The following is a 23712-nucleotide window of genomic DNA, read 5'->3' on the forward strand; positions in this document are numbered from 1 at the left end:
ATCTGGGTAAAGGTTTTTTGGTTAACTTCCTAGAAACCGACAAAGTGAATGATTTCAAGCTACTGGATAAAAAAATCTTTTTTAAACTTGGGTTGCTTCCAAGTTTTTGCTTTCAAAAAAAATCGAAAGAAAGCCCAAATTGTTAACTGATACAAATTAAATTAAAAGAAATTGATGATAATCAGCATGTGGCTTTTGGCATTTAACTAAAATACGTTCAATGAATTGAGTGACATTGTTATTAATTTTTCATTTCTGTCCCTTTATGTGAACAACTTTTCTCAATATTTACATCCATAAACATGAAAAATCAGAGTAGAATATTTATCCTTGGAAACATAAGTTGATTGGAAAAAATGGTCTTAACCATAGCATTAAAAGGTGTGCTTCAACAAAATTTCAGTTTCAAACTTAATCAGTATTTAATACGTTTTAAAATTTATATTGTTTTGATTTCTTTTATATACAGTAAATGTGAAAGTTGTCAAATCTAGAGCATTACGGTTACAAAATGCTAAAAAATCAATTTATTTTGCTGGAGACGTGATCCACAGACTAGAATCTTGTGAAGACGTGGAAATTAGGGTTCAAAATAACAGGTATCCAGTTGCTAGAGTATTCAGATAGAATTGAATATGTAGAGAGTGATGTCACAGTTTTATTTTGTGTCAATTTTTATATCGGGGACTGCATCTGCTTAAGCCACTGATAAACCGAATTTTGATGTCAGACGGAAAATGCGAGCGTCCGCCCTCGCGTGGGAAAGGCGGAGTCCGAGCGCGGGGCGGGGCGGGGCGGGGCGGACGTGCGGCGTGTGGGTGGGGCCCGAGCGCGGGCGGGGCGGACGTGCGGCGAGTGGGTGGAGCCGGGCGCGGGCGGCAGTGGCGCGCGCCCTCCAGCGGCCCCACCCAGGCGTTCCGGCTCTCGCGAGAGCGGCGCGTGATGACGCGACGGCGGGCGGAGCGCGTCGCGGGAGCGGGCGGGCGGGTTTGAATCTGGTCCGAGCGCGGGAAACGGCGGGTCCCGAGGACTAGGTGAGCGCCGCAGTGCCGGACCGCGAAGGGCTCCGGGCAGGGAGTTGGGAAACGGCGGGGGTCGGGCGGGTTCGGCCCCCAGCACCACAGCCTCCGCGTGGGCCGCGTCCGAACCCACGGCCCGGCTGCCGTCTCTGAAGGGGCGCAGCAGAGTCGGGCACCGGGGCGCCGAGCGCGCGACGCCCGTGCCGTCCCCGGGGACCGACCCCACAGAGCACCCCCAGCCTGGATCCGGGGACGGACCCCACAGAAGACTCTCAGACCGGATCCGGGGACTGACCGAACCCACAGAGGACCAGTCCCCGGTTTGTGCCCGGGGGACTTGCCGTCAAGCATCTCTCGTAGTTCTGAAATGGTTTGCCCGGATGTGGGGATGGGAGGGCTGGTGCACCGCCTACAGGCAGCGCCAAGGCGACAGGGACCGCCTTTTCAACGCTCCTCTTAAATCCTCCAGACCTCCTGGATGAAGAGCTCCCTGCTGTGGAGATGGATAACTGCATAGCGGGGTGATCCCTAGCCTTCAAAGTAGCACAAGGTCCGTCTGTGTACAGTAGTACGGGAGACAGAGTGTGCCCCTTGGGACGATACGCCGAGCGTAAGGTGAGAATTAGTAACCCGGCAGAACTGCATCTCTCCTCAGAGAGAAAGGTCGTAGGGCCGTAAGTTTGGTAGCGCAGTGGAAGTGGATCACTGTGTGTGCACTTGGAAGTAGAGTACTCCAGGAAAGTGCCAGAATTACAGAAGAGGGTGGAGGGTTCACAGACGCCCAGTTTAAGATGAGATTCCATGTACTTGATTACACTTTTTGGGATGTTAACTTGTTTTTAAACTGGTGAGTTGGCACTAGCCATTATTAGTCATCCAGCTTGTGGCTGGCCAGCAGGAAGTGATGCTCATAGCTCAGCCCTCTAGTTGAATGAGGTGGCCAGATTTCAGTGGTACTTATGTGAGGAAGTTATTTTCTACTTTTGTTGGTTTAATTTAGACCCTAAGATCTGGGGTTCTAATGCTTAAGATGACCCTTTGTCCCCATAATATTGCTGTTGGTACCAGTACATTTCCATTTTGCTCTGTAATGGTGCAGGTTTTCGTTTGTTTTAAAGTGAGGGGTCCTGTTGCATAAATGTTCCATCATTTGGCTATTTATTTTTGGGTTGGTGTCTTTCTGACAGGGCACTGGTAGCACAGGTGGTGTAAATGGAAAATAGGGTTTATTGGGGAAGATGCAGGGAAGGAGGTTGTGCACAGTCCAAGTCCCCAGAGCTCTGGACCCTAGGGGTAGGGGAAGGGTGCGTGCACACCTGATGCATACACTAACAAGCTCCCAGGTGACCCTGTGCCACACTTTGAAAACACAAGGCGGCTGTGAGGAGGAGGAATGGCCCTTTAGGAAGGGAGAGTCTTCAGCATTTCGCAGCTGGGATCAGCCTGTTTTCCGTTGAGCTGACTCAGACCTACCTGAGCATCGTGCTGTGCTGAGGTACTAACGAGGGCGCACCTCCTAAGGCTATTTGGGCTTCTCTTTCCTTAGATGGCAGTTTCATTAACATAATGTTATGTTGATACTATCCTCAGTGATGGAAATGAGGAGATTATTTTTTAGGTATTATAACTTGTATTATGTCGGAATAGTGTTAGAAACTATCTACCATAGGTGGTAGAGGAATTTTCTTGCAGTTTTGGATGTTACTACCAAATTACATCTTGTAGGAGAAGATATATTTGCAAATGCAAGTTTCTGAATGATTGTGTTTTCCACTAGGGTTACAGAATAAATGCCATATGAAACACTGTTCCATCTGTCATGGAAAAACGTGAGACATTTGTACAAGCAGTGTCTAAGGAGCTGATTGGAGAATTTTTGCAATTTGTTCAACTTGATGTAAGTTTTATGTTTAGCTTTCTTGTGATTTTCATACTCTGGCATACTTCTGTAAAGTAATTATAGGCCTGGAGGTGGTGGACATCTGGATGGACTGATTTTAGGGAGGATTTTTGCTAACTGGGTTAAATTTTAACTCCAAAGAATAGGATAGGAGAGCTGAATAGGTGTAGGAGGAATCTGCTACTCTGCCTGATAATCCCTACACTTTTCCCATTTAGGAATAGATTTTGAAAACTACAACCAAATTCTTGAACTTATAACTAAGTTAGCACTTAAACTTCTTTTCGATGCCATCGTAAACAGGATAAAACTAATTTTTTGTATTTGAAATGTAACTCTTGCTATTTATTTTACAGGAAGATGCTTCTGACCCTTTCAACCTAAATGAACTACTAGATGAATTATCAAGGAAACAGAAGGAAGAGCTATGGCGAAGGCTCAGGAGTTTACTGACAGACGTGTTGTTAGAAAGCCCGGTGGATGGGTGGCAGACAGAGGAAGACCTGGGTGAAGACGACATGGAAACAGACCATGATTCAAAAACGGTAGTACTGGTCTTCCAAAAGTAAAATATTTTCCCTTTTCTTTGTCAAAAAGAATTGTTTTTGTGTATAATTGAATTTTAAGTGAAGAAGTCAAGAATATTAGAAGTTTATTGTAGTTTTACCCTTTCCCAGTCCTACCATTGTTAATACTCAATGTTGTGGTGTTTTTCGGACAGCTGACTTGTATTCACCTTTACGTCACTTTTTAGAATAAGCTAGAAGTGTGGCCTGATTTTTAAAAATTTAGTAACCTTTATATTTCTTTTAAAAATGGAATTTTAAGTCTACAGCCATGCCACCTGGAACAAGCCCGATCCTGTCTGATCTCGGAAGCTAAGCAGGGTCGGGCCTGGTTAGTATTTGGATGGGAGACCACCTAGGAAGACCAGGTGCTGTAGACGTAAAAAATAAGGGATTGTAAGCTGACAAGGTCTTTGCAGTCTGTGAGGTCAACCAAAGGTTGCCTCTAAAAAAAAAAAAAAAAAGGAATTTTAAGTTGATTTTCATTCACTCATAGCTTCATTTTTTTATTTATAGAAAAAAAGCATAGAAATAATCCGTGCAATTACATCCGTGATTCTTGCTTCTGTATCTGTAATAAATGAGAGTGAGAACTATGAGGCCTTACTGGAATGTGCTGTAATATTAAATGGTAAGTCGACTTGTTGGAATGTGGCATATTTAGAAGTGGGGTGTCTAAATGACACTCTGTAAAAGGAAGCCGGGGTGATGTCTGCTGCTGAAGTGATATTAAGGCATAACTTTGCAGTCAAGCTCTTTTACTTCGGCCAGAAAAGGACCAAAGGGATATTCTTTCAGTGGCCGTCTTGAGTAGTTTAATGAAAGCAGCATATAAATATTTCAGATGGTGAAGATGGGCATCACTGAGCAACTAACTGTTGTGCGCAGGGTTTTCAGGAGTGTCCTGCTTGACCTACAGGACCAGTGATAGAGTTTATTAAGGGGAAATAGTCTGATTCTAAATTTATTAAATTACTAAATTTAGTAATTCTAAATTGCTGCCAGATAGTTTCAGTTTAACCAAATATTTGTGACACTGAATTTTTTTCTTTAAATATGTTATGAACATGACCTGAGGAATAATTGTTGACTGTCAGAGGAGTTTTTCTATTCAAAATTTGTATTACGATACTTTTCAAGTTTTAACTGAACTATAAGATTTTTAATTTATAACTATAAAATTTAGTTTATAACTATAAAAATTTTAGAACTATAAAATTATTTAGGAGGAGCACTAGATTGAATTAATGAGAAGACATGATTATAAAATATTATATAACATTACAGATGCAAAAGTAATTTTAAGTAATGATTTTAAGGAAAATCTCCCATGTACCCTCACCCCCCGCCATGTGAATATAAGTAGTTCCAGCTCTTCATTCTCAGCATCACGTGGGTTCATGGGCCTGTGTGGTATGTGCTTTATTCAGAACTCTTGCACAGTAATCACTGAAAATCGCTCTCAAGTGCTTTGTGCATGTTACCGATAGTTTGGTTTTTTGCAGTCTCCAGATAACTGTTTTGTGAAACAATTAGTACTAATATTGTAGTTCCCAACTTTTCATTAATTGGGGAATTTTGTGTGAGTATAATGGCATTCACATATCTGTGGATTATAATTATGGGTACATTATTAGTATTTTCATTCTAGAGCATTTCTGGTCATAAAAACACTGCAGTTTTGGTATTTATTATAATAGTTGCTTTTACTGTTTTTCCCCAATGAGCCAGAATTTGAGGCCAGCACACTGAGGGATGGTTGTAGTGATTCTCGGTCAGTAGACCTGAGCCGGCTCTGGCATGAATTGTCACCATGGTGTCATTGCACTTATGTTTGGATAGCTTTGATATCTGCCTCTTAGAGATGTGGGCAGGACGCCCTCTGTGAGTCTCCCAGTTTAAAATTCTCTATATTAGTGGGTCTGCTTTTATAGCAGTAATAAAACAATTTTTAATTAGTATCATTTGTATTCTCTAAGTAATGTATATAAATCTTTGGCAAATCAGACATAAACTAGTGCTTAGCAAACCTTCCTAAGTCATGGTGCCCCACACTGTTGAGTCGCAGCTAATTCTGATCTGCCCCTCTGACGACACTTGCTGGGTCTCCTAGGTGTCCTGTACGCGCTCCCCGCATCTGAACGGAAGCTGCAGGGCTCCATTCAGGACTTGTGTGTCACGTGGTGGGAAAGAGGCCTGCCTGCCAAAGAGGACATGGGCAAGACTGCTTTCGTCATGCTGCTGAGGAGGAGTCTCGAGACGAAAACAGTGTGTTTGCTTTTTACTTAAACAGTGCACATGTTTATATCATTTATGAGTGTGTTTCCTCGTCAGTGGCCTGACCGCAGTGGTTTCTCCAGTTAGGTGTTTTTTTTTTTAACTGCAAGATGTTCAGAGTTGGCAGTCAAGGTGAGCAGCGGCTCCATGGTGCAGCTGTATGCAGGATTTCTCCTCCCTTTCCCTCATATGTGTGGCCTTTGTCCTCCCTCGTGTCACTTCATAGTTGCAAGGTGACTATTCCAGTTACACCTTACGTGAGTTCAGGGCAGGGGAGAGCGGCAATACTGAGGCAGGAGACTGGGCGTAGCTGCCCATGCTAGTGTGGTCCTCAGAGGCAGACCCTGTGGTGGCACTGGACAGGGTGGGACCTGCACTGTCGAGGACAGGAGGGGGCAGGAGTAGTCAGGCACAGCCTTCAGACCCAGGTGCAGGTGCCACACTGGGCACCGGTGGGCAGGAGGGTGGGTGGGGGTAGGATTGTTTCAGATGAGAGCCCAAGCCTGAGGACCAACGGAGAGTGAGTGCAAAGCTTGGCTGTAACTTGGGCTGTTTTTCATCTTTTAATCTTTGGTGTAGTTCAGAAATCCAGAAAAAAACAAAAAACATTTTTCCCCCTGATCAGGGCAACAGCAGATACTTATGTTCATCTTAGAAAATTGAGCAAATGAAGAAAAGGGAAAATGAGAAAGATAAAAATTGTCCACAATTCTACTACACAAGGTAATCATTAGGGATATGGAGGGATTTCTCTGGCACTTCTCCCATACCCCCATGTCTTTTTTTCACGACAGATTTCTAGAAATGAAATCTGTAGGTCATTAGGTTCGAACTTGGAGGTCTTGATGCATATTGTCAGCAGCTTTTAAAAAAGCTTGGACCCACGCTTGTTCCTACCCTCCCTGTGAGAGTCTGTCCTACTGGGGCCTCCAGGGAGCAGTCAGTTTTGTGACAGAAAGAGTCCTTTGGGTACAGCCTCAGCTGGCAATCTGATGTTTCCTAGTGGCCGTAGGAGTGATTCAAAACCCTTGTTTATGTCAGAATTTATCCATAAACCATCATTGATTTGTCTTTTTAAAATCTATTTTCCTGCCAGTTTTTGTTTAGCTTTTCAATCAAGACCTTTGTTGTCTTCCTAATTTTCCACACCTGCGCTGTTTGGTACAGTAGCCACTAGCCACATGGGGCTATTTAAATTTAAAGATAAGAAAATTAAAAATTGGGTTCCTCAGTCACCCCAGTCACATTTCAGTTGCTCGACAGGCTGATGTGGCTGATGGCTGCCACACTGGACACTGCAGACGCCAACGTCTTCCCCGTCGCAGGAAAGTGCGGAGCTGTGCTGGGCATCAGTGCATCTGCTGGCTTCTGCCTGTGTTTTGTAAAAGTGTTCTCTAGAGTTGCAAGAGACATTTGCAAATTTTAAAATGTCATTTTTCTTTTTCGATGTATAGAGTTGTAATTACTTATGATATAAAATATTCTTATAGTTAATTTGAAATGTGACCTGTTTATTTAAAAAAAACTAACATTTTTCTTTTTTTATGTCATTTTAGGGTGCAGACATATGTCGACTTTGGCGTATTCATCAGGCTTTATATTGCTTTGATTATGATTTGGAGGAAAGTAGAGAAATTAAAAATATGCTACTTGAGTGCTTCATCAATGTTAATTACATCAAGAAGGAAGAGGTGATTAGGTTTTTCTTTTTTGGTTTATTTGTGAACTGCTTTTTAATCGATTTTTTTTCCCTAAGTTCGTGTGGTTGCTGTTAGTGTGTTTAGTGTACCTTGTTTTGATGAAAGAGTTATCTTAGCTATCAAGGGCCATGATATTTATTGCATATCATTTTTACTACATGGCAGTATTAAGCAGACATTTTACAAGTCATTACTTATTTTTCATCATTAAGTCAGTTGGTAACAGGTGGCTGTGTGAATCTTGCAGGACCTGTGATTGCATTAAATAAGAATGATTAAAAATAAGGTTGAGAAAGCACTTCCCGGTGGATTAGAGCTGGCCCTCTGCCCTCACTCTAAGTTAATTGGCATGTACTCAAAACTGTCATCACCCAATAGTCTCAATTTCTTTTTTCTGCTATCCAGTAAACCCAGAGAGGCTTCTGGCCCTCTGCTTCACTGTCCATTCTGGTGGTCACTCCCTCATGTGGTTACTGAGCACATGAAAGATGGCCTTAACTGTAAAATACACATGAATTCAAAACTTAGTATGAAAAAAGTATAAAATGTTTCAATAATTGTTATACATTTATTATGTGTTTGAGTGATAATATTTTGGATATATTGGCTTACACAAATATATTATTAAAGTTAACTTTTTTGCTTTTATTAATGTGGCTACTAGAGAATGAAACATTAGAGTGACTTGCCTAGTTCTGTTGGACAGTGCTGCTGTGCTGTCTTAGGGTCTTTCTGTAGTTGTTTATCGATCATTGACTGTCCCGGCGAAGCAGAGGAGACTGTTGCTCATACTGTGGAATACAGCCTCTGTGCTTAGTTGCTCGTGGCCTCGCAGACCCGTATGTGAGGCAGGCAGAGGAGGAGGTCATCATTCCTCTGGTGGGATGGGCAAAGCTTACCCAGAGGAGGAGGGCGAGGCCCCGTCTGGAAGCCCTTCAGAGGAGAATTTTCTCCAGGTGTCACAGCTAGTCAGTGGTGGAGACCGAATTTGACCCAGTTTGCCCACTCCAGTGCACCATCTCTATTCAGCCTGGGTCAAAGGCCATCCGTCATTACTGACCATACTGACCAAGACCTTTGGCTTTTGGGGTCAGAAAGGCCGTTTTAAGATCCTGTTTGTTCACTTCGTGAGTGGTGGCCTTGATCAGACTACTTTCAACCTCAGTGTTTCTTTCTGCACAGCGGGAACAGCAGTTGGTTTCTCACTGGCTCCTGTGAGGAGCACGTGTGGCGATGCGTGTAGAGCCTTCTGCGTGGTGCCAGGCAGGTGCCCCTTCCTCAGACAGGGCTCTGACTGCTCTGACATTGCCATTGTCACAGCATCACCCTTGGAAAAGATGCTGGACGAGGGGCCTGTGCCTTAAGAATTTCCAGGATTGTTATGAAATTTGGGGGGAGAGTGAAGTTAAAAGTGGATTCAGACAAACGAACGTAATTTATATTGCCTTATACACAGCAGTCGAATTCTATTTGTTTAACATATATACGTGTACGTACGTAGCATAGACAAACACGCGTGAATGTTAAAAGTTTTTTTTTAACTGATACACTCTTTTGTATTTAAGATGCCTAACTAGTTTCCTAATCAGTTATTAATTTGATTACATTAGTTTCCAAGCATTTGGGGTAAACAGTAAATACCTCATACTCTTATCGACAAGTTGCTTGCAGTAAATACTGGTTTTTAACTTGCTTGATGCACGTGTGGTCACTCTGCCATTTGCATCGAAGTGCATTGCGTTTCCGTCCGTGAAGAGGTAATGGCGCTGTTCGCCAGGGACGTTCTTGATGCATTGTATGCAGTCTGTGGTGTGTATAGGTTCACGTGTGTCATCTAGTAGTGTGCATGTAAATTAACTTTACAAGACAATATGTATGCCATTTATAACTTGGGGGTTATACGTATTTGAAAATTCTTAGCAACTACTTAGCCCCTTAACTTTACAAGTCCTCTGTTTTCTCATTTATAATAGATGATATGTACTAATAATGTTCAATTCCATTCCCACCCAAAATGGAGATTTCAAGGATTCTTTGATTTTGGGTTATTTAGACCTCCGTGACAGAAAGAAATGTGGATGAACCATTGAACTTACCTGCTGGGCAGTATGGTGACTGCCCGTCTTGAGTAATTATGTGGTCGAGCAAGAAAGGAACTCAGTGGTGTCCGCTGCTAGCCTCTCAGATGGAAGCCTTCCCGCCCTTGTCCTGCTGTCCCTTTCTGTCACCTTGAGGCTCCCACTGCATCCCCGCACAGGAGTGGACACCAGCACAACTCCGGTCTGTGGACACTGAGTTGTAATGGTGGACGCTTCCCTGATTAGGAATAGCCACTGTCGATGTTATTAAACATTCAAAGAATTATTTGGTTTTTAAGAACTGGGAATTTTTTTTATCAGATCTGCTTTTTTTAATCTACAGGGAAGAAGATTTCTTAGTTCTCTATTCAATTGGAATATCAATTTTATTAAAATGATCCACGGGACCATTAAAAACCAGTTACAGGGATTACCAAAGTAAGTATTAAACATAATATTTTCTGTTATTTTAATTTCATTTTGAAAGATTCTATTTGACTTCACTTTTAAAAATTATATTAATGTATTGGGAGCTTTAGAAATTCTCTCTTAAATTATGTTATTTATCGTGGTCTTTCATATGACTGAATATTTTCCCTGCTATAAGAAACCATTCTTTTTCAGTAAATTGAGATTTTAATTTGTAGGAGTTCTTTAAATAATGACATTATTTACCAGTTAAATCTCAGCCTCAGTCACAGTACAGCCTGTGTCCCTAACACCCGCCATGCCATTTGGGCTGTGTTCTCATGGTTTCACAGAAAATAGTAAAGTTCTGGGGGAGCCTTGACTGAGAAGGAAGAAAATAGGTTGATACCGCAGTTCCGCCTCTGCAGACTTTCTTCTTACTCTACTTTCTTCTGTCGGTAGATCACAAATCACTACAGTTGTTTTGCAAAGCACTAGTTTGAACCGAGTTTCTTCTTCCCCAGGGTAGGAGAGTACCTGAAATAATATACTTGAAAACTATAATGCTTTGAACTTGCATTAAAATTTAAAAATTTTCTTTAATAGGTGTTTGATGGTCCACATTGCAGAGATTTATTTCAGAGCTTGGAAAAAGGCTTCAGGGAAAATTTTGGAGGTATTTCCATTTTATTAAATGTTAACACTTATTTTTTATTATGTTCTCGTTACTAAATAAGCCATCATGGAAGGGTCACTTAAAACTTGTGTTGACGCTGTCTGTCAAAATAAAGACAAATGATGAGAACCTGTGTGGTGGGCTCCACCCCCGTGCGTGCTCGTTCCTGTGCTTGAGCACAGCCCCACATGCCCGTCCCCAAAATGTGCAGTGGGCAGCTCTGGACCTGCAACGTCTGGCCACATGTGGCTGCTGGGCATGTGAAATGCCGTCAGTCCCAATGGAAACGTGCTGTAAACGTAAGAAACATACCTGATTTTGAAGACTTAGTATGGAAAAAGAATATAAAATATCTTAAGGATATTTTTTATCCCTAAGTATGGAAAAAGAATATAAAATATCTTAGGGATATTTTTTAAAAATATTGACTGCACATTGAAATGATACTGGATATAAGGGCTAAACAAAGTATTAAAATAATTTTACCTGTTTCTCTTTTCTGGTTTTAATGTGACCACTAGAAAACTTAAAATCGCGTTCATGGCTCGCCTTCTGTTTGTTGCACAGTGCTGCTTGTGAACCTCAGGCCACTTCTTTTAATTACATTATTTTTGAGAATTTAAAGACATTTGGTTTGAATATGGCCAACCTTCAAAGACTATATGATATCTATATTATGAAGACATGGCTATATATAATCCATCACAATTAAATATTCAAAGGCCGTGTTGGCAACATCATAGGAGTCTGCCCGATAGCCCTTACATTTTTCTCAGACTAGGTTCTCAAATGTGTTTTCTTTCCCTCTGAGAGTAAGATTTTACTTTAAGTCAAAAAGAAGTGTTTCCTGCTTGGGGAGCAGACCCTGAATTGGCGGGTGGGAGAAGAGGTTTGCAGGCAGAGGGGCGGTTACCTGAGGTTTGGAGAGTATTTCGATCCACTCTGCTCTCCTGCCCATCTTAAGCTGGTTTCTATGACTTCTGCTTCTGAAAAGCAAAGGATTATCACTTATTTTCCCCTGCTGACAACTTCTAGAATAGTTTGACATGATGTAATTTGGGGGAGGAAAGGGGATTGTGCAGTTTTTGCGTCGTATTACGGCATGAAACTTGTCCACAGGAAGGGGTTTTTGTCCCCCTTTTCTCCAGTAGTGGTTTAAAAAATAGGAGTTTGTGACTAAAAACTTAATTATTTGACTAGATCTGTGCCAAATTAGCACCAGCAATTATACTTCTCGGTATTCTCCTTTCCCTTTCTTCCCCTCTCCCTCTAAGTTTTTAAAGCAAATTCTAGACTTGCCATCTCATTTCTATGTCCTTCCGTATGCATCTCTAAAAATATGGTTATGCAGCACTATTATTGTACCAAACAAATTCCTGGGTAGATTTAAAAATAATTAAGCCATATTTAAATTTCTCAGCTTTGTAAAAATGCCTTTTTACGGTTCTTTTTTTGGAATCAGGATCCAGCATGTTTCCCAATGGCATTTGCTTGTCATATCATTTAAATCTCGTGCAGCATTCATCCCTCCCTTTTGCTTTTTAAAATCTGTGCCACCGATACATTGAAGAAACTGGGTCATTTCTCCTGTAGAATGTCCATATGCTAGTAATCAGCTTGAGAGACTCGACTTTTATGGCACAGATACTTAACAGGTAGCGCTGTGAATCTCCTATTTCATCGCAAGTCCGACAGTCTAGTCTGCTTCTCCCCATGAGATGGCGTTAAGATTTACTAGTGGCTTCAGGCGAAGGAAATATTTTCAGAGATAACGGAGAAGAGGTGAATATTAGTAGAAAGATTCACTGATGCCCCTCCTTAAAACCATGGCATCGGGGGGTGGTGCAGAGCACAGGGCAGCTAACAGACCAGACCGTCCAGTGGGGGCTTGAGCTGTCCCTGCTGGCTGGCCTTGCTCCATTCAGTCGCCCCACTGTCGAGGACCCTCAGTGCCCTGGCTTCCCCAGGAACTTCCCGCAGCCCGTCATGCCCCAGCCCTCTCTGCAGCAGCCCTGAAAGACCTCGTTCCGGTCGGTTTGGAATCTTGGCCCCCACCTTCAAGGTAGTTTAGTGGCAGTTCTGGACAGGCTCTTGCAAAAGATCCAGCCGTCTGAGGTTACAGGACGGCTCAGGAAGGGCTCCCAGCTCACTCAGTCCCTGAGCCCTGTCTGGCTTGAACTAACCTTGTGCTAGGGGGAAGCCTGCCCTGCCAGTTAGCACAAATTGAAATCTCATCAAATAGGTAGAAGGCTAAATGTCGGCTTTGGTGTATGAAAATTAAAGGAGTTCTAAGGTGTGCACTACAACAGAAGAGCTCTGATGACGGGGCCCAGGTTTTCCCTCATGAGACAGAAGACGGTAGGGCGGAGGGGCCTTTGGTACTCAGACTGCTGCACGGCCTGCCCCTCTGTCTGGCAGGACGTGCGCACACTAAGAACTCGCGTGCCGTTTGTCGTTCCAGACCATAGAGCATGGCTGCATCCAGGACTTCATGTACCACGGCATCCACCTTCAGCGGAGGTCACCGGTGCACCCCAGAGTGCGTGAGGTGGGCGACACCCAGCGTTTGTCGTGCGCGCTTAAAAATCACGTCTCATCTCCTTGGTTTTTAGAACATTGTTTTTCTTAAATTTAAAAATTAAGTTTAAGCTTTCATGGGCATCAGTTACAGGGATGTCTCAGAATCTTGATATTTGATGGCTGGCAGTTTCATCCTGCCGCCAGAGTCTTAATTAGGAAAGCAAAGGTATGCCGTTAAGGCAGCAGAACTTTACCTAAACCACCTTTATTAAAATGTCCAGAATCATCACTTTCTAGCTGCGACTACCACTTTTTCAAAAAAGAAAATATTTGAGATTATTTTTATTATTTACTTTTATACATATTTCCATGTTCGTATTTTGCAAACCAAATGAAATGTTTTGTTAGTTTCTCTTGTTAAGATTTTTTTAAAAGGTAATCTCAGAATTTATATATGAATTTTATCCTTACATCGTAAATAGTAAATAAGGTAATATATTGTAAATGGTAACTAATTTTATCCTTATATTGTAAATGTAAGTGAGGCTCTGTTATCAGTGCCTTTATCACACTGACAGGTGTTTGGTAATCATACTGACCCTGGCCTGAGGAACTGGGAAGTCCCCTCTGTTACGCTGATCAGTGTCCTATCCTAGGTGTTGCCTTGTCTGCTTGCTGTTTTGGTAACCTTGTGTCAAGAGACTAGGTGGACAAAGGTTGCTTCTTTACTTTTTTGATTAGTGAAATTGCAGTTATTTGTGGAATATAGATATACTAATTAAGTTTAAGTGGATAAGAAAACATTACATTATCGATGATTAACTTTGAGTTACTCAAAGATAAGGAGTCCAGAGATACTTACCTACCCGTGCCCCCAGTCCCAGTGTGACTTCATTAAGCTGTAGGTCAGTTGAGTCATTTATTTCACAGGATGGTTTGGTGCTTTCGATTCTGCTTGGTCATAAGGAATGACATGTTGAGCTACAGATTAGTTGCTTCACTCTTGGTACCAAATAACAAAAGACTTCTTCATATCTAATTTTTCTGCTGTGGTAGTCAGAGTAATTAAGATATTTTAAGTATAGATGTCACTATTTGATAAATTTATGGAAAAATGCACAGAATATTGAAGAACATCAGCTTTCACTTTTTAAATGCAATGTATTCCTGGACCCTAAAGAATTATTATCACTGCTTATAACACTTTATAGCTTATTCCTCAAATCCTCCTTTGGATAAACATATATGATAAATGATTTTATTGATATGCTGCTGAAAGAAGCTTCAGGAAATGCTTTAGAAATCATTTGAAAGTAATCCCCGTATTGTTGGAGGAAATCTAAAATTAGGTAACAGTAATGGTTGCTCAACTCAATATACTAAAATCCACTGAATTGTATACTTTAAAAGAGTGACTTTTATGGTCTGTGAAGTATCTTTAAACTGTTGAAAAATCTTTCTATGAAGCAAGTATATTTTGATACCAAAACTTGATAATATTGTACACAAAAAACAAAGTGTAGACTAATATCATTTATCACAAAACTCCTAAATAAAGAACTAACAATCAGAAAAAAATAATCCCCAGACTATAATTCTTTTAGGATGAAGTTGACTCAAGTTCAGTTAAAGTGTAGGCTGTCGTTTAGCCTGTTTAATTTTTTTTTTTCATTTTTTACTAATATAATTTTAGCTCCTAGAATTGCGAATTAAGGAAGTAAGGCGGAATTGATTGTTGCTGGGGACAAGAGTCTATGAAGAGTTGCAGGAAGATCCTTGCTGGGAAAAGGGAGGAGGAAGGAACACAGGAACAGTCACTCACAGGGCAACCCCGTTTCTGATTTCTCAGACGTTTTGGGAAGCACTTGGTGTCTAAACTGAGCTTGTGCTGTGAAGGATCACTAAGCAGCGACACTTGTTTTGAGATGCGCCTTTTTTGGGTGTCCATTATAGGCTCTTAGAACCAAACAGATTTGGAGCCCAGTGCATTGTAGAGCCACAGTGAGCTACAGAAACCACTTAGGCCAACTCCTTTCTATTTACCCTGGAGGTTATGGGATATGTGGCTGTTGGTAGCAGAGCAAAACCAGAACCTAAACCTCGTATAGCCCCAAGGTCATCACTCAACACTGTCAACACTCAACGTGGTTCCTCTCAGGACTGAGGCATGAGTGCCTGTTTTGGGGAGGAGACGACGCTCTCCCTGTGGATTTTTCAAATTAGGATCTCAGCTGCTTTTTTAAAACACTACCTCTGTTTTCTTCTCTTCTTGGCTCCTAGGTGCTAACTTATTTTCACCATCAAAAGAGAGTTCGGCAGGGAGTGGAAGAGATGCTTTACAGACTGTATAAGCCCATCCTTTGGAGAGGGTTGAAGGTATGCAGTTCAGTAGCCTGTCGTGTTTGGCATGTGCCGATGATGCTGTGAACTCAGCATGCTCTAATTCAGAAATGTAATAAGGCAATAAAAATAGGACTGGAGGCTGGGGGCTTCGTGAAATTTGGGGACATCTTATTCTCATATTAAAAGCATTAAACTGGGAGTCTGATTTGGCTTAGTGCTGACTACACAGTTGGAAGGGGACTAGTCATGCTAACAGCAGAGGTGGTGGGGGTTCTGCAGAGCTGGGCGGGGCTGTCCTGGTCCCTTAAGACCTCCTGCTGGTGACTGGGAGCCAAGATGACAACACTGAGTGTTTAAAGGACCACACCAGTGATTTTCAGCACAGGTAACTGGTGTCGGGAGTGGGATATGATGGTCTCTGTGTCGTAATGACACAAGGTGGGTTTCGAAGCAAGAAAATGGCTCTTTTTATATCTGTCAACACTGAACTGAGGGTTTGGCTTAGCTTAAGGAAGGTCTCGCAAGTGCGGTTAATTTAAATGTTAGAATTGTCTTTAATTTGTAAATGTGTCTGTGTTGTGAGGCTCAGAGCTTTATTCCAAGAACTCTACACTGAAGCCTTTGAACGACATCTCTGTGGATCCTGAAACTGTTCTTTCATTATTGTAGGCCAGAAACTCTGAAGTCCGGTCAAATGCTGCACTGTTGTTCGTTGAAGCATTTCCTGTTAGGGATCCAAACTTCAATGCCATTGAAATGGATAGTGAAATTCAGAGACAATTTGAAGAACTCTATGTACGTATTTCATGTGGCCGAGCTCCTTATGGCGTCAGCTCTGTCTGGGTCTGGTGTATGTCTTAGCCGTCCCCCTCTATCTGCCTGTGCCCTGCCCACCAGATGGCAAGCTATCCAGATTTTACATTCTTCAAGGGACCTGTCTTCCCTGGTGCCTTCTGCTGCAGCGTGGGCCTGCAGTGCCCTTTTCTGTTCTCATCATCTCTTTTGGAACATCTGATTATTGTAGTAATTTTAAGCATTTTATGTGTATGCTTGTCTCCCCAGAAGAGAAGACTTCCTCCTTGCATGGTAAGTTGGTCATGATTTGATGTACATGGACAGGGCTGATCATCAGATAGGATTCCCCTTAGGTTCTTTGTGTGAGAGAAAGGCGGGCCTGGTGACCCCGTTACCTCGTGGTTGGTGTTCTTGCCTTTCCTTTTTCCCGTGTGGAGGTTTTAGGGTTATTACTGGCTCTGTGTGCTTCTCTGGCCCCCAGTATCTGTTCTGAGAACTTTTCCCTGTAGATTGTTTAGCCTGGGGGCAAATGCTTACCCCAGAACCACCACCCTGTGTCTGTAGAGGTGTTTGTGGCCCTCATATCACCTGTGGTCCTGGCCCCAGGTTTGGTGCTGGTCTGAGCTCTGCAGGACACAAGAATGTGCAGTCACAACCTTTGCTGCTCCTTTCTCCGTGAATCTGTCTCTTTTCACTTTCTTTCTCATAGAAACTCCTCAGTTTTTGTTTCCGGCATCGCTATCTCTATTATTTGTCATTTTGGAGAGATTTTAGGGAGGAGAGAAGAAGTAAGTACTTATTCATTCCAACTTGAAGCTCACACGCTTTTTTTTCTGATTGCGGAGTAAGAATTAATTTGTTCTTCAAGTTTTACAATAGAAACTTTTACACGTAATAAACCATAGAGAGCCTGGCATATAATGACCCCCATGTACCCATAACAGCGTCAATAATTCCTGACCTAAGCCTAATTGATTTCTTTTTCCCTGCTTCTGAAGCAGATCAGTTCAACTTAAATAGTTTGGTAGGTATTACTAAAACATAGGGCCTTGCCTCATAATCAGTACCACCTGAAGAAGAAGAAAGGAATCATGATTCCTTAAGGTCATCAAATACCCAGTCATTGTTTTCCAGTGATATTTCAGTGAGGTTTTTTCAGTTTGGTGCGAACTTCTCTCCATCGAGACCCGTACATTGTGACTGGTCAGTGCTGTCCGTTCTCTTGCCAGCCGTCCCTCCTCCTTGCTCTCTTTTCCTCCTCGCTGTTCTTGTTGTTGAGGGAGCCAGGCTGCGCCTTCGTTTCCCACAGTCCGGCTTCTGCAGAACCTGCAGCATCAGTGTGCTCCTTTGCCCTTTGTGTTCTCTGTACATCGATAGTTAAATATCAAGTTGCTGAGAGTCACGTTTTTGTGGGGGTCTTGTGTATTTCCATCGGGAGTACATGATGTCTTGACTCTGTTTTATTAGCAACCACCGATGACCATTGTCTGGGTTGTCATTGTAAGTGGAATTACTTTATTCTGGGCTTTGTGCATTTCAGGACTTTGGGAATTCAAGTTAGTGGCTTCTGTAGGCTGTGTCCAGTAGCGTCCACCAGGATCTCTGCACAGCCCTCTGAATGGTGGAGCCGGCTTTGGGGGCTCTGTTGTCAGCAGAGCCCCGTGGATGGGATTGGCAAACAAGGCACCACAGGTGCCTGCACTGTTCTCTTTAAATACTCAGCTGTGCAAATGATAAATGATCAGAGACCCAGGAGTCTGCACATGGCTGGTATTTCTAAAGCTTCCAATATCTGTCAAGTTGCGAATGCCCAAAGTGCTAATGGGTGAAGCAGATCTTGATACAGAGGGAAAGGATATAAGATTTTTAAGGCTTTTTTCCTTCTTTCTTATAGAGCCTTTTGGAAGATCCTTATCCGATGGTCCGTTCTACAGGGATACTCGGTGTTTGTAAAATAACTTCCAAATACTGGGAGATGATGCCTCCCACCATTCTCATTGACCTCCTCAAGAAGGTAACTGGGGAACTGGCATTTGATACAAGCTCGGCCGATGTGCGCTGTTCTGTCTTTAAGGTAAGATTTAAAATGACATAAGCAATTTTTATTTATTGTAGAAAAGTTAGAAAACCCAGAGAAAGGAAAACTTAAAAATCACCGGTCATCCTGCACAGATACAGCACTATTGACGTTTTATTGTATATACAAAGTAAGGTTTTATAGACTAAATTGAAAAAGTGTTTTCTACAAAAAATACCTACTAGAAATAGTTTTTAGTGTGTGTGGGGGAGTGAGCACAGCATTTTAGAATAGGAGCTGTATGTATTTAAAAATTTTTTTAAATTATTGTACATTAAAGCTGACTTTTCTGGCATAGTATACGTACTTTTAGTAAGAACCTCTGCCGTCATCTAGTTTCAGCAGTCAGGACACATCCAGTCTTGTTTCTTCTGTACCCCCAGCCATTGTCTCCCATGCTTACTTTGAAGCAGATCCCAGACACTGTATCAGTTCATGCATTTAAATATGATCTTTAAAGTATAAACTCTCTTAAAAAAAAAAAAATCCCTTTCCTAATAACTGGAAAGAGGAGGCGGCGGAGTGCATCAGATCTTCTGACAAGCCTGAGTAAGTCGCTTGGCCCCGCCACTGGCACGAGCGTGGAGACAGCATATGGGGTATGGGTCCGACAGGCTTGGGGGCCCTGTGCCTTCTGGGTTTCACATGGGATCAAGTTGGGAGGTACAGAAAACGAATGTACAAAAGGGTTCTGGGACTGAGGCTTTGGAGCCCACCCTACCCGCTGTTCTGTGTTCCCTTCTACCCTAAAACCTCTGAAACCTACTGAGAATAAGCATTGAAACATCGTTTTATGACTGCTCGAGTCTTGTGTGAATGAAATGATGGAGGAACTGATTATCAGTCATTGAAACTATACTAATTCATTAAACATATGCTTTTTATATGAAACAGTTAGAGAAAAGTGTTATTTTCTGGAGGTATGTTTATTTCACTAGCCGTTTTAGTAAAGGAGGAACTCAAGTGTTTTCTTACCTGAATTTTCTAAACTGAACTCTTTTTTTGTTTATGTTCTAATTTTGAACTGTTACCTTTTTCCTTGTAGTGTCTGCCGATACTTTTGGATAACAAATTAAGCCACCCGTTACTAGAACAGCTTTTGCCAGCAGTAAAATACAGTCTCCATGACAATTCAGAGAAAGTGAGAGTGGCTTTTGTTGATATGCTGCTGAAAGTTAAAGCCGTGAGGGCTGCTAAGGTAAGGTCCACAGGATCTTTCTCAATAAGACACAGAATAAGTGAGTACATTGTTACCATCAACAACAAAAAAAAACAAAACGGTTTTAATTCCAAGAGTTTTAGTAATCACAGTTTAAACTAATTGATGTCTGGTATAGTCTACCAATTGTTACTGTCAAAATTTTGCTTGTTTTATGATTCGTCGAAGTTTCTAGAAATATCAATTTTTTTTTTTTTTGAAAGACAATGTAAGCACCTACCTTAAGTTTTATTTTTGTTATAGACGTGAAAGGATTTCTTTAGAAATATTTAAATGCTTGGCACATAGTAAGCAATTAAACATTGCTTGGAGAAATGTTGAACAGGCGATTCCACATCCCCCGCATCTTACAGAAGGGAGCACAGAGGCACTCGTTTGACTGACGGTCATGTACGTGCGACGTCCCTCTTTAACTATAGTTGTTTAGCTTTTGTTAGCTAAATGTTAGTTATAACATCCTTAACTTCCTTAGTATTTGTGAGTTTTCTTCCTCCACATGATACTTTTCTGAAATTTACTTTAAATACTGCTTTTTCACGGCCCGGGATTTGGTAGCAGGCTGACACCCCCGTCAGTACGGGGTCAGCTGCTCATGAAATAGGACGAGCTCACGTGGAGTAACCGCCAGGACAGAGTGAACGCAAGTGTCGTTGCGTGTAGTGTGCCGCCAGCTGTATAAAACGAGGCCACACGTACAGATTTGCTCAGACACACACACAATATCCCTGGAAGGAAGCGAGAAATGAGGGACGGTCACCTGCGTGGGAGGGATTGCGTGTCTGGGGAGGCCTCATCACTGCATCGGATATGTATTGTTTTATGCATTTTGAATTTCAAACTGTGAATTTTTTTTATATTTAAAAAATATTTTGTGTGACCTATGTAGTAAGAACATCCATGTCACCCCTAGTCTCAACTGCCTCAGTACTTTTGTTGAGAATCAGCTGACTGTGGACTTGCTGCGTCCTGTTCATCTGTCGTTTCTCGCTAGGCCAGGCGGCACTGCCCAGGTGGCTTTTCAGGAAGGCTGGTCGTGTGAGCCCTGTCCTCCAGCCCTGTTCTTTCAGAGTTCTGTGGCTGGCGTAGGTCCTTCGCATTTCTATATAGATTTTAGGATTAGCATGTCAATTTCAACCAAAAAGCTGGTTGCAGTTTTGAATGAATTTATTATAGCAGCCTATTAAAATGGTAGTTCTGAATCTGAAATGGGAATTTTTGGCTTAGTATTGTGCTCAAACTGTAAACCTGCTTGCAAAAGATTATTGAAATGACGGCTGCTGAGGAAATGGAGAGAGCATTTGTTTTCCCTTTGTTAGTGGGTCCACCCAAGAGAATGGGAGAGACAGGTAGGACAGGGACAGCAGTTCTGTGCTGGGGAGCGCGGACTTAGTGTTTTGGTGAGGGGCTTCTTTCATCTTAACCCTTAGCTCTGCAAAGATGAGGCAGAGCGTGGCTAAGCAGTGAGGTCTCTGCAAAGGCTTTTGATGGGCACACACGCCGATTCTTGAAAATCTGGGTCGGATTGGTGGATGTGTGGAGAGGCAGCTAACGGGATGTGGGTGGCCGATTGTCCACCAGGTCGGAGTGACGCGGCAATGTGCTGCTGTCAGGCGCCGGTCGTGCTTGGGTGCTTGTGGACGTGGTTGCGCAGTTGTGGGTCTCTTGCATCCAGTATTAGAGCCGGAATGCGAGTTGCCTTTTCTCTTTATTTCCTTTGTAAGCCTCAGAGAGGCTGGTGCCGTGTTTGATTCTCAGAGGCCTCGGGCAGAATGACTGGTACGTAGTAGATGATCGAAGGGGTTCAGGGCAGAGGTGGGCCCTGGAAGGAGGCGGGAGACTCAGGTAGAGTTCTGTGTGTGGGCTCTTTGTTCTAAGGGTTGGGGTAACATACTGATGAGAAATGTCCAGTTGAAAATACTGGAAAGAATGACCGTTAACAGCCAGGTCCTTGAGAAAGAGATACCGGTGTTGGTAGCCCATTACACAGGTGAGGAAACTGTTTGGAGGGTAAGTATTTGCACAGAACTACTAGCTGATAATGACTGAGACGGGAATTGAACACTTCACCATTAGTCTGTTTTCTTCTTCTTACATATACTGTGATATTTTCCTCTTATCTTGAATTTCTTGCTTAGAAGTTTGGCCCTTTTACTGTGGGCAGTGGACAACTTTGATGCTTTTGAGCAGAGGGCCAGTAAGACACTTCCGATCTATGCGGTTCCCCGGCAGCAGTGAGGTGGGCTGGAGGAAGCCACGTGGTCACCTAGGCAGACTGGCACTGAGAGGGCGGGTGGGTGTGCCTGCAAGAGGGTGCCACTGCGGACCCTCTGTCTGGGTGGCCTTGGGCATTCCCGAGGGAAATGGGGATCCACTTTAGCTTTCTATGTCGAAACCATTGTAAAATTTCTAATTCATTTGTCACATTAATGGGCCGAAAGTTAAGGTGTCTTAGGAAATTTTTAAATGATTAGACTGATAAACACAGCTCTCATTTGAGTTTACTGTGCAACAAGCATGGTGCTAATTAATTATAATTACCCCCCAGCAACCTTATACCTAGGAACGTTATTCATCAGTGCTTTTTAAAACATGGATTTATTAATTCTCATGTCTCCACAGAAGTGTCATAGATTCTGGTACAGTCATTTGAGATGAATATTCTTAAATATAAAAGTTAGTTCCTTTTTGATGACACTCTGGCAATTTTGCTTAAAATGTTTTCAAGATTACAGGAACAATTGATGGTTTCCTTCTGCATCCATGCTTTATACAGTTTTGGAAAATATGTCCCATGGAGCACATTCTGGCCCGTCTGGCATCAGATTCCCGGCCTGTGTCTCGACGCCTGGTGAGCCTCATCTTTAACTCTTTCCTGCCCGTGAACCAGCCCGAGGAGGTGTGGTGTGAGCGCTGTGTCACACTGCTCCAGATGAACCGCGCAGCCGCCAGGAAGTTCTACCAGTACGCCCACGAGCACACTGCCTGTACCAACATAGGTACTGACATGGCGTCCCCGTGCGTGTCCTATGTTCTCCACAGCGAGCACTCCGTGCGCTCAGCGCTGGTCATTTTAAAGCTTTGTGCATCAGTGCGTTTCTTAATGGTTTCCCTTAAATAATACTGTTAGTGTTAGGGGAATTGTAATTTTGCTATTAGACAGATAATTTTGTTGAGGAAACATGTAAATTAATTATCGATTCTCCTGCACGTTTTAGCAAAGCTGATTCATGTGATTCGCCATTGTTTAAACGCCTGCATCCGGAAGGCCATCAGGGAGAGCCAGGAGGATGGCGAGGAGCGGGAGAAGGAGGACGTGAGTGTAAGTGGCCACGGTGCCTGAGGCGGGCCGGGCGGGCCTTCTCCCTCGCTGCTGAGAAAAAGGCAGAGCGTCAGGTCAACGGTGTCATTTCCACAGACTATTACGGAGGGCACCCCGCCCCCAGGGACCCCCCAGTGGCTAGAGTGAGGGAATCCAGGGCCACACAGCCTTCATAAACAAAGCGCGTTACCCCTTTGCTGGCGTACTGCGCAAGCCCACACTTTGTCTGCGCTTCTCACTAATTAACACCGAACCTAAGGTCTTTGTCCTGTCAGCGCTTCACAACTGTATTATTTCTTTGTCTAAAAAGTATAAAAAGCTGGCCGGCTCAGCCTTTCAGAGACCATCATTTATACACACGTTAAATTGGTTTTCCTCTTGTTAATCTGGTTCTAGGTCAGTTTATTATTATACCAGACTTTGGAACTCAAGAATGGAAAGGAGAGAATTATTCCCCCCTCACCTTCACCCATAGGAATATTTGAAAAATTGATTTCTTTAGTATTGACATTTCAGCTGGTAATTTTGGAGGGTCATAAATCATGCTTTTGAAAGAATTGTTGTATATTTTTTGTCATTCATTGTGGAGTTTGAGTGGGTTTAATACAGAGGCCCTTTACTCTTAGTAACACCCTGTTCCTAATTTTCTTCACCTTAAGCTTCCCTGCATATTTAATTCTACCTGAGGGTGGCATTCCTGGACTAGATGCTGGAGATTACTGTATTTTATGGTTAGGCGGGTGGTGGGGCCCTTAAGGATTTCTTGACAAAATGCTGTTGGGAGCACCTTGGTGTTAAATTTCTGGGAATGAGCC

The 23712-nt window shown here is 42.7% G+C and overlaps 1 protein-coding gene, 1 long non-coding RNA gene and 1 pseudogene across 5 annotated transcripts in view; all 3 read left to right on the forward strand.

The window, feature by feature from the left end:
* The first annotated feature begins 907 nt into the window (after positions 1 to 907).
* The window catches only part of NCAPG2 (non-SMC condensin II complex subunit G2), a 46133-nt gene continuing 23328 nt past the window's right edge, over positions 908 to 23712 (forward strand). The window contains exons 1-16 of one of the 4 annotated variants that reach the window (XM_039836927.1): positions 908 to 1034; positions 1489 to 1634; positions 2797 to 2916; positions 3276 to 3464; positions 4002 to 4116; positions 5599 to 5753; positions 7319 to 7453; positions 9884 to 9978; positions 10555 to 10624; positions 13086 to 13172; positions 15425 to 15520; positions 16157 to 16282; positions 18177 to 18356; positions 19405 to 19557; positions 22352 to 22574; positions 22794 to 22897. In XM_039836927.1, coding sequence (XP_039692861.1) covers positions 2839 to 2916; positions 3276 to 3464; positions 4002 to 4116; positions 5599 to 5753; positions 7319 to 7453; positions 9884 to 9978; positions 10555 to 10624; positions 13086 to 13172; positions 15425 to 15520; positions 16157 to 16282; positions 18177 to 18356; positions 19405 to 19557; positions 22352 to 22574; positions 22794 to 22897 — 1806 coding nt within the window. In that variant the 5' untranslated portion in view covers positions 908 to 1034; positions 1489 to 1634; positions 2797 to 2838. The other 3 variants (XM_039836943.1, XM_039836933.1, XM_039836954.1) reach the window with 3 other exon arrangements.
* On the forward strand, positions 3747 to 3865 carry LOC120582206 (uncharacterized; annotated as a pseudogene).
* On the forward strand, positions 5792 to 6781 carry LOC120582012 (uncharacterized). The gene is made up of 2 exons (XR_005647424.1): positions 5792 to 5894; positions 6388 to 6781. It is a non-coding gene; the product is annotated as an uncharacterized LOC120582012 (long non-coding RNA).

This window comes from Pteropus medius, unplaced genomic scaffold (assembly GCF_902729225.1).
Source record: "Pteropus medius unplaced genomic scaffold, Ma_sr-lr_union100, whole genome shotgun sequence".
Classification (NCBI taxonomy): domain Eukaryota; kingdom Metazoa; phylum Chordata; class Mammalia; order Chiroptera; family Pteropodidae; genus Pteropus; species Pteropus medius.